The sequence below is a fragment of the Prunus avium genome, chromosome 3 (genome assembly GCF_965620075.1).
Source record: "Prunus avium chromosome 3, drPruAviu1.hap1.1, whole genome shotgun sequence".
In the NCBI taxonomy this organism is placed as follows: Eukaryota; Viridiplantae; Streptophyta; class Magnoliopsida; order Rosales; family Rosaceae; genus Prunus; species Prunus avium.
The window spans coordinates 925,709-936,066 of NC_142286.1; the positions used below are offsets into that span (position 1 = coordinate 925,709).

Below are 10,358 nucleotides of genomic sequence, written 5' to 3' on the forward strand. Positions count from 1 at the left end.
TCCAATAAGTGTCGATTCTTTCGTTCTGCCACACCATTCTGTTGAGGAGTGTAAGGACATGAGCGTTGATGTATGATGCCATGATCTTGAAAGAACTGATTCAGATCATGGTTGAGAAATTCTCCGCCATTATCGGAACGAAGAATCTGAATTCGAGTATGAAATTGAGTCTCTACCATGTGATAGAACTGTTGAAATTTGGAACTGACTTCCCCTTTGGTTTGGAGAAGGGAAACCCAGGTCATACGTGTGCAATCATCGATAAACGTGACAAACCATCGAGTGCCCCCTGGAGTGGGAATTCTAGCCGGGCCCCAAACATCAGAATGAACAAGAGAAAAAGGAACCAGACTTTTAGCTGAGCGTAAGGGAAAAGGAACACGATGGCTCTTGGCCAGTTCACAGATGTCACACTGAAAACTGGAAATATCTAACTTTGAAAATAAGGAAGGAAATAGCTTCTGTAAGTATCCAAACGAAGCATGTCCAAGACGGCGATGCCATAACCATACTTTGGAAGTGTGCTTCTCAACACTCGCACCCCCAATTTTGTAAGCTTGACTGAGGCTGGCTTCACTGCCAGAAGCCAAGTCCAAATAGTAGAGTTTGCCCCTCCTAGTACCACAACCAATCGTCTTGCTGCTGAGAATGTCCTGAAAAACACAATGAGTAGGCCAAAAAGTTACAGTACAATTCAAAGCCGTAGTAATTTGGGCAACAGACAAGAGATTATGATGTAAGGATGGAACAATCAACACAGAATCCAAAGTGAGGGAGTCAGAGAGAGAGAGAATGGCTCACGGAGTTTGTGAATTACTATGGATCAGAAGATTGTTGACAGAATTGGGTTTCAAGCCAAAAAAACCAATGGAGTTACATTGTGATAACAAGTCAGCCATCGATATTGCTCATAATCCAGTTCAACATGATCGAACTAAACATGTTGAGGTGGATAGACATTTTATCAAGGAAAAAATTGAGAAGAAGATCATTCGCCTACCATTCGTAAAATCAGAAGATCAATTGGCAGACATCTTAACCAAAGCTATTTGTGGAAGAGTATTTCATGACTCACTTACCAAGTTGGGCATTGGTGACGTATATGCACCAACTTGAGGAGGAGTGTTGAAGTGAGTCTCCTAATTAATCAAGGAGATTTATTTCCTTGATTAATTAAGGGATTTACTTTCCTATTTTATATAATTGATAAATCTTTGTATAATTAGGAGATACTTTCCTAATTCTTTCCTGTATCTAATTCCTTGTATAGCACTCTTGTAAACTCTTTATATATACCTCCTTATGGAGAAGAATAAATTATCTGAACATATTGAAAACCCGTATTCATATTTTAGCACTGGTAAAGGGTGCCTAGAATGATACTCGAATATCAAGCAATGTCATCACCTGAGAAATAAGCTCTGGTTGGCCATGCCACGCTGTTGCGGTAACCAGATTTCCATCAGTGACACAAAGATCTATTGGATCCACTTCCACAAACGTCCCCCCTGACAAAACCACACGAGCCTTAATCCCAGGGTATCCAGTACATTTCTTCCCCTGAAATATAGCCTGTTAATCCAATTATGACATGCTCAAATTTGCAGCTAAATTTTTTCAATTTCAGGCTTCAGACTTTCAGTCAATCGCAGCGTTCCAAAAATGGGCCTAGGCGAGTGGCTAGGCGGCTGGGCGGGAGCTAGGCGGCTGGGCGGGTCTCCTAGGCGGGTTGGGTCTTTTTTGGGTGCCAAACCCAGAGGACGAAGCAGCCGAAACCGAAGAAATCGAAGCTTGAGTTGATGGAGAAGCGAAATGGCTGACTGCGATCTTTCCTCTGCGAGGTGCAAGCTTCATGTTCTTTTTGAATATATTTGAAGCGTATAGCCGCGCGGCTATACTCTTAAAATATTCGAATATATTATATTTAAGGAGTATAGCCGGACGGCTATACGTTTAAAATATCTGCATCCACAAATGTCCCCCCTGATGAAACCACACGAGCCTTAATCCCTGGGTATCCAGTACATTTCTTCCCCTGAAATATAGCCAATTAAACCAATTATGACATGCTAAAATGTACCTAATCAGAAAATAAGTACATTAACCACCTCCGTCTTCCCAGTAGTTATTTACAATTGAGAGGTTAATAGGTCACAACAGATCAGCTCGACAGAACCAAAATACAAAGCACCTCCGTCTTCCCAGATGTGACCTTTTTTTTTTTTTCCTTTTCAAGTACAATCGAAAAAGTATTTCAATCTGTTTTACTTTTTCTTCAATAAGTAGCATTAAAACTGGAAGCATTATATTAATGTTTGAGTGACAAACGTTTAACCACTAAATGCAGGTTGGAAATATGTTTTTTCTTTAAGAACCGTACCTGCAGAACACCAGCAGCAACTAAAATTTCCAGGCCATGGCAGATGGATGCAACTTATTATGGTGGGATCATTTGCACCCTCCGGAGCCATTCTTTTTAATACGGGTAGATTTTAATCATTAAACTAGGAATGTAAACGCAAGATCAGAAAGCAGATTCAAGGATTTCCATAAAAATCATAATCAACTTTACGTAGTTACAAACATACAGGATCCATCCACAATTGGTACATATACTGCAGAATCAGAGCATCATTGTTCCCTCATAGATACATACATCACCTTAACATATGCTCTTATTCTTTTATTGAATTACACGGAGTTTCTGACAATGTTTCTTATTCTTTTATTCTCTTATTCGTTTTTGAATTACATATATTACTTGGAAGCAGCTGACCCGGTAAAGGGTGCCTAGAATGATACTTGAATATCAAGCAATCACTACTACAATTATGTTAAACAACGACACCCAATAGACGACCGTTTATATAAAACTGTCGTGGTATTTTAAAAGACGACGAGTGTTATAATACCGTCGTGATAAGGTGCCTAATACGCTGATGTTTCGGGTTAATTTATAAAGTTACGACGATACCTTATTACAACCGTCGTGTTTTTAAGAGGCGCTAAACAAAATTTAACTTTTAAGTTCGCGAGCGCGGAGCTTTTCAGAAAACCCACGCTCTCTCAAACACTGTACTACATCATGACCTTTCAGAAGAAAACCCTTTCTCACATCTATGAAGCACATCTCCCTCGCGCCGTCCACCGAACTTGCCTTGATCGCCATCTCCGTCGAGCCGTTCAGGTCACCGATCTTGCCGCATTCGTCATCTCCCTCGCGCTGCCCATGGAAGCTACCCTTCCTCATCGCGATCATTTTTAAGCCCCCATCTGGATTCCCATCTTCCATTTCATAAGCTTTAGATTAGATCTTCTTCCTCGTGGAGCTAATGCTTGTTGGGTATTTTGGTTTGACACTGCTTCACACCCAAAAAGAAGCGAGCTACGTCTGAGTTAAACTTGGAGATGGAAGTCTTCTTTCGTTTCTCGACGGTGAAGTAAGACTAAGCTCATGAGCTTATTATCCTAGGTCGGAACAAGTTGATAGGATCCCCTTTTTTACGTCCCCATGTCCCTCCCGTGTGGCGACGTGGGGGCGTAAAAAAGGAAAGAGAGGGATGGGGTTTCTCCCGCTTTTGGCATCAGTAGATACAAAACAACGAACATTGAATTCCTTGCCTCACCCTGAGACGAGAGGGGAGGTTGCAGTACGAGCCTCATACAGAGCCACGCCCCTTTAATATGATGAGAATAAGAGGCCCTCTTTTTCCTTAACCGCAAGGGGGGGGATGCCGAAGGCAGGGCTAGTGACTGGAGTGAAGTCGTAACAAGGTAGCCGTACTGGAAGGTGCGGCTGGATCACCTCCTTTTCAGGGAGAGCTAATGCTTGTTGGGAAGAAATGATAGTAGCTCGTTGTTTTATAGGCTTTATCATATTGAGTCGTAAGAGTTTAGGCAATACTTTCAAAGTGGCTCTCGACGATAGAATCCAGGCTATTCAGGAAGAATTGCTTAAGAAGTATCAATACGCGCTTAAAGCATTTCCAACTATAATTGCGTAAGAAAGGAATTGTTCATTAATTACTCCAGATTCTTTCATTTCCATGTAAAGATCATTTCCTTCACGAGTACGCTCACCTACTCCGCCAAATACGGATACACCCCCATGAGCTTTGGCAATGTTGTTGATCAATTCCATAATGAGTACTGTTTTACCCACTCCAGCCCCCCCGAATAGTCCTATTTTTCCTCCACGGCGATAAGGGGCTAAAAGGTCTACTACTTTAATTCCTGTTTCAAAAATAGATAATTTTGTATCTAACTGTATAAAGGCAGGCGCAGATCTATGAATAGGAGATGTTGTGCGAGTATCTACAGGCCCGGGCCTTTTGCTCTTCTAACGTAAGCTCCAAGGCTTCACACCAAGTCTTCACTGACATAATATGCATGCTTAAGTAGGGTCAGGCAGAATCGTTGTTGCCTGATGGGTCATTATAGCGGTTCCTTCTGATCCTAGAAAACGTCCGAAAAAACCTGCTACGGAGCTACCGAGAAGGGGCAAAAATACGATAAGTAGATACATAATTTCGAGTGTGATCAGACAACCAGAAATCAGACAATGACAGAGCGGCCTGTGATAGATTGATCGACGTCCGCGACCGAAGGAATTAGTCACAGGGTCCCCGACCCGACTCCGAAGTCTTCTGCGTGCATCTCGATACCACAAGATGCGCATTCCTTGGGATCAGAAGGGTTTTCTATCCCTGTGCGTGCTACTGCTCTAAGGCTTTAAATAATGAATTTGATGGCATGCTCCACGCCATTTCACAGATAAGGCAAGCACTAGATGTAGTTGTATGTAAACCTAGAGCAATAGCATGATGAACTAAGAAATCTCCGGGTCCTATTGTTAAGAATAGTGAATTACTATTCTCATTAACAACATTTAACCAACCAGGTAACCATATGCTTCGACCCGCATTGAACGCTGGACCATTCGTTGAAGATAAAAGTACATCGAACCCATATGAAGTTTTACCATGAGCAGATTGTATCCATTGGGCAAATATAGGTTCGATCAAGATTTGTTTCTCCGGAGTACCAAAAGCAAGCATGACATCATTATGAACATAAAGTCCCAAAGTATGGAACCCTAAAAAGAGACTAGCCCAACTTAAATGGGATTTAGTAGTTGAGAAGCAACCTCTCTTCCCATTTAGGTCGGAGCGTCAAGATGAGTTTTAGTTACAGGGTTATTCACAGGTTTGAGTGAGAGGATTGAAGAAATTAAGGGGAAGGTTTAGGAGAGAGATCAAAAGTGGTGCAATAGAAGATTCAAACCGCAGATCAAACCAAGGAGACGAAATAATAAGCCTTAATGACGAGAGATTCCCTGGTCCAAGCTTGAATGACCCCGCTAAGAATACATGTCTTTTTAAAGCTCATTGTCCTGAGACATAGGCGTTACAGTTTTCCGGAACCTTTCTATCCGGCATACCAACAAACAACTTTTCACGAAAGCCCTCAAAAGAGGAGATGCGCTCAAATACAGAGAGGTTGGTTTGAAGTGTGACACCCCGTACTTTATGGGTGGGTTGGCCAGGACTTTCCTGTAGTGTAGTAAGCCAAGGCAAGGCTTCCTCTGTTGTTTGCTCAGTCCGTACCGTAGTGATGGCTTTTGAACTTCAATATGCAATACCTATTTATTAAAGAAGACTGAGCTAGTCCTAAAGCCGAAAGACGAATTCCCCTCGCTCTGCCTTATCCAATCGGGGATTTCTTATAACTAATATCTGTCTTTTGATGCGGGTTTGAAAAACGCCTGGTCACTGCGACCCCCTTTGTGAGGGGGCACCCCTTCTCCCGAAGTTACGGGGCTATTTTGCCGAGTTCCTTAGAGAGAGTTGTCTCGCGCCCCTAGGTATTCTCTACCTACCCACCTGTGTCGGTTTCGGGTACAGGTACCCTTTTGTTGAAGGTCGTTCGAGCTTTTCCTGGGAGTATGGCATGGGTTACTTCAGCGCCGTGGCGCCTGGTACTCGAACATTGGCTCGAGGCATTTTCTCTACCCCTTCTTACCCTGAAAAATCAGGGGCACAGAAAGGTACGAAGTTACTTTTCTAGGAGTTTGCTTAGGCTTCTTCTGATTTGTTGTCTAAAAATCCGATGCAAATTTTCATGATTTTTTGTTTGCAGCGAGGATCTTTTGAATCCTTCAGTTCCCATGGATCTCAGACTCTCCGGGATTCTCATGGGTAGCCAAACTCTCTCTCTCTCTCTCTCTCTCTCTCTCTCTCTCTCTCTCTCTCTCTCTCTCTCTCTCTCTGTATTCTCTTCGTGTTGTGTGTGCGGCTGCACTCATTGGGTTGTTGATTTTGGTAATTATCAAAAGAGCAGGGCAGGGCAGAGGAACAGAGAAGATAAATTTAATAGATCCATGGTTGAGAAAATTTCCGTTCGAAGCTCCCCAAAGCCGAACATCGATGCAAGTAAGGCCCTCTTTGTTTCCTTAATTCCTTTGAAAGTCCCTAATTTTAATGACTGAAAAAAAAAACAGAAAACAAAGATGCATGCTTTATTGTTTTTAGTTCGTGAAGCATTGAAGCTGATTATATTGATTTGGATTTTTCAGGGCGTGTGCCCCATATGATGAGGTTACCAACACTTGGGCTCCCACCATATCGTGTATTTACGTAAATACACGATATGGTGGAAGACAACTGCTCGAGGCCAATTGCTTCGAAGTTGAAGGCTCAGTGACAGTTCCCAAGGTGCGATTTTCAAAAGCCCTAACCTCCATGCTTGATACAAAGTTTTCATATCAGTTTAGGATTGATTTGAATTCTAGATGTCCGTAACTTGCTTTTATTGTGGATTCTATGTGAATGTTTGATTTTATTTGATTGAATCCAAGATTCTACTTGTATTTTTGATTTTATTTGATTGAATTTGGGTTCTAGTTGTGCGTTAGAATTTAGAAATTTGTATTTTTTTTTATTTTCAGAGAGTAATTTTGATTATGTGAAAATTTCTCCTCGTGGTTACCGAAAAAGAGAAATTATCCTTCCAACTTATGTCAGAGTGTAATTGTTATCTTCAACTCAAATTTGGGGATTATCGATAGCTTAAGAATGCAACACTTCAACCATAATGTTCCTGGGTGGGCGCTTCAATCATCGGTTTGTATTGGGTGGGCAGGTGTGCTGGAATTTTAGTTCTTGCTTGAAATTTTAATTTGATATCTTATTCGAATTGGGATGCGATGAGTAAATAAGGTATTATGTGTTTGGATACTGAGAAAAGTCTAGATTAGAGAATTGAAGAGAAAAGTGAATCTGGAACTTTCTGATTTTATTGACTTGAATGAAAATAATTACAAGAATGTACTTTTTTTTATACAAGAGAGAAACACAACTCTCTCTCAATAACAAACTCTAACATCTAACAGTCAAAGCAATCTAAGCATGACATGTGTCACAATCTGAGCCTTCTTGAGGATCATTTGATTTTTTGTGTGCAGGTTCAGAGTAATTATTCTGAACTTGTGTTAACTGATGTGATATATTTGTAACAGGATGAACGATTCTGTTAACAAGTTGTTCACTATAGCAATGGACAAAGAATGGGCATATACCACCGAACTTAGGATCTGGTAAAGAATGGGCTGAATTTGAAATATTGTTGCTTTGGAAATGTTAGGAAGTTCAAAAGTTGGCAAGGGAGGTTGCTGACATTGTGGTCTTAGTCATAGATGAGGAAGATGTCGATTCTCTTATATCTGAGCTTGTTATAGCTGTCAATGATAGTCGAGTATTTCATGTTCTGTTATTGACTCCAAGTGTATAACATTGTATGTTAGCTTCTGTTCAACAGGTTTCTTGGGAAGCTTTCTCAAGGGTTTGTAAGTTCAGTTCCCTTGCTTCATATATTAAATGTTTTCCAGTGAATGGTCTATATTAATCCTAATATGTTATGTTTGTGACCTTGCAGGGAGGAGCAATTCTCATACCTGGATTTTGTTCACCAAAAGCACTTAAGCCATTGCTTCCAGTGTTTCTATCAGAGCTGGAGGACTTGGTATTAATCTTGCTACTGCAGACTCGTTGCTTTTGTTATCTTTCAGTTTGGATAGTCATATGGTTATGAATGTTTTGTGGATCTGACATATATATTACTAATGCAGCTATGGTTCGAAGACATCTCCAATTGAGTTATAATCTACATTATTTTATTTTCACAATTACTTTCTATTTCTTGTTGTTTCCATTTTTTCTGACACATTATACGCTTTAAGCCTCGACTCTTATGCCCTGCTTTACTTGCACCTCTAACTTTCGGATTAAGTCAGTTGCTACTTTTATCCATCTACCAATCTTGTATTGGCTTTACATATATTCTGTCCAATAGTTCCTGCCGAGCTTCATTTGCAAGTACTCTAAGCGAGTTTTATCAAACTTTCTTTCTTCCTATTCCACAGGCAGATGGATTTGCTGCCGTTGAAAGAGTAGCTATAGATGCAAGACCCTGCATGGCCAATCAAGTTCATCACCTTCGACTAGCTGTATGTTTCTTTAAAAGAATTAAAGGAATCTTTGTTTTTGAGTTCAGATTTGCTGCTGTTGGTATGGGTTATAGGTTTGGATTTAGGTATTGATTATAGATAATTGGAGTAGTTCAGTTAAACACATATGTGTCTTATCAAAAAGAAAGGTTTTGTTAACTGATCATTCTTTTTTTATGTATGGTATAGATTTCTACTGTTCAATCAACAAAGTTTAGATGATAAAGCATTAACCTTAGAACTAGGACTAAGATTAGATGATAATACTAACCTTCTTCATTTGTTCAATTTGGGAAAATTCAAGGCCTGCTAACAAGGCTGGGCATGTTTAAATTGTTTTATTATATTTTTGGCTTGTGAAATGCATGTATACTTGCTAGGCCAAGTCATTGAGATTCTAGGCTGACAGTTGACGAACTGAAATTTATGTACCTGTATATCTCCTGGCCCTTAGAAATACTGCATACTTCTGTGAAGTAAAATTTCTCTTTCATCTAATTTTATTTGTTTGTAATCTTAGCCTTTTTTTCTTTGTCATTTTGATTTATTTACAGGGATGATGGAGTAGACTTCAATTGTGCATCAATTGTATGTTTGGATGAGAGGAAGGCTTGGATGAGGAGTACTAGATGTAGGTCTTGTTAGGAGAAAATTGTACTAAAGAAGCTGCTCATAGTGGTAAAAGTTGAAGAAATGCAGAGGAAAATTGGTGATGATGAATGTATAGCTCTGTATACATATGGAGAACTTGACTTGAAGGATAATTAGGTATAGGAATTTTGGTGTATTATTGTAATTAGGCTTGCAGCTAGCTGCCTTAGAGTACTTTTATTTTTTAGATTTTATTTTGTTCTACTGTACTCTTGATATTCTGTTTATGAAATAAACAATTTTTGAGTATATATATGTATGGCTTGGGTAATAGCATATTTGAGTATATATTTCTGATACCATTTGAAACAAGAAAAAAAAACTAAAATGTAAAATTACGTCAGTTTTATAGTTAATAACCGTCGTCTTAGAGCTAATAAATGACAATATTTCAAGAAACCGTTGTCTTTACATATAATAGACGACGGTTTTTAACAGAATCGTCGTCTATTACATATAATAGACGACGGTTTTATGAAAGAACCGTCGTCTATTACATATAATAGACGACGGTTATGTTAAAAACCGTCGTCTATTATATGTAAAGACGACGGTTAATTACCGTCGTAGTTTGACATTCAAAAAGACGACAGTCGATTTAACGACGGTTTGAAAAAGAAAAAGACGACGGTGTTTTCCTGTCGTCTATTTCAATTTTTGTAGTAGTGAATGTCATCAATTGAGAAATAAGCTCTGGTTGGCCATGCCACGCTGCTGCGGTAACTAGATTTCCATCAGTGACACAACGATCTATTGGATCCGCTTCCACAAACGTCCCCCCCAACGAAACCACACGAGCCTTAATCCTTGGGTATCCAGTACATTTCTTCCCCTGAAATATAGCCAATTAAACCAATTATGACATGCTAAAAAGTGCCTAATCAGAAAATAAGTACATTAACCACTAATCAAAAGAAACAAAAAAAATATCATCTCGTTTGCGATTTTAAAGAGTACTCACCTCCCTCTTCCCAATAGTTATTTACAATTGAGAGGTTAATAGGTCACAACAGATCAGCTCAACAGAACCAAAATACAAAGCACTAGATGTAACCTTTTTTTCTTCCTTTTCAAGTACAATCGATAAAGTATTTCAATCTGTTTTACTTTTTCTTTAATAAGTAGCATTAAAACTGGAAGCATTATATTAATGTTTTAGTGACAAACGTTTAAGCACTAAATGCAGGTAGGAAATATATTTTTT

General features: G+C 39.5%; 1 protein-coding gene across 5 annotated transcripts; it reads left to right on the forward strand.

Moving 5' to 3' along the window:
• Positions 1-6,061: 6,061 nt before the first annotated feature.
• Positions 6,062-9,407, forward strand: LOC148295401 (uncharacterized). 5 transcript variants are annotated; one of them, XM_088249963.1, is made up of 6 exons: positions 6,062-6,197; positions 6,340-6,431; positions 7,816-7,843; positions 7,933-8,019; positions 8,420-8,503; positions 9,058-9,407. In XM_088249963.1, exons 1-5 carry the CDS (start codon positions 6,109-6,111, stop codon positions 8,448-8,450), a joined length of 327 nt encoding a protein of 108 aa, XP_088106089.1. In that variant the 5' UTR covers positions 6,062-6,108; the 3' UTR covers positions 8,451-8,503; positions 9,058-9,407. The 5 variants fall into 5 exon arrangements, 1 of the variants encoding a protein (XP_088106089.1); XR_015834370.1 differs by lacking the exon at positions 7,816-7,843 and adding an exon at positions 6,575-6,713 and having other exon boundaries at positions 6,098-6,197; XR_015834371.1 differs by lacking the exon at positions 7,816-7,843 and adding an exon at positions 6,575-6,713 and having other exon boundaries at positions 6,118-6,197; positions 6,335-6,431.
• The last annotated feature ends 951 nt before the right edge of the window (positions 9,408-10,358 follow it).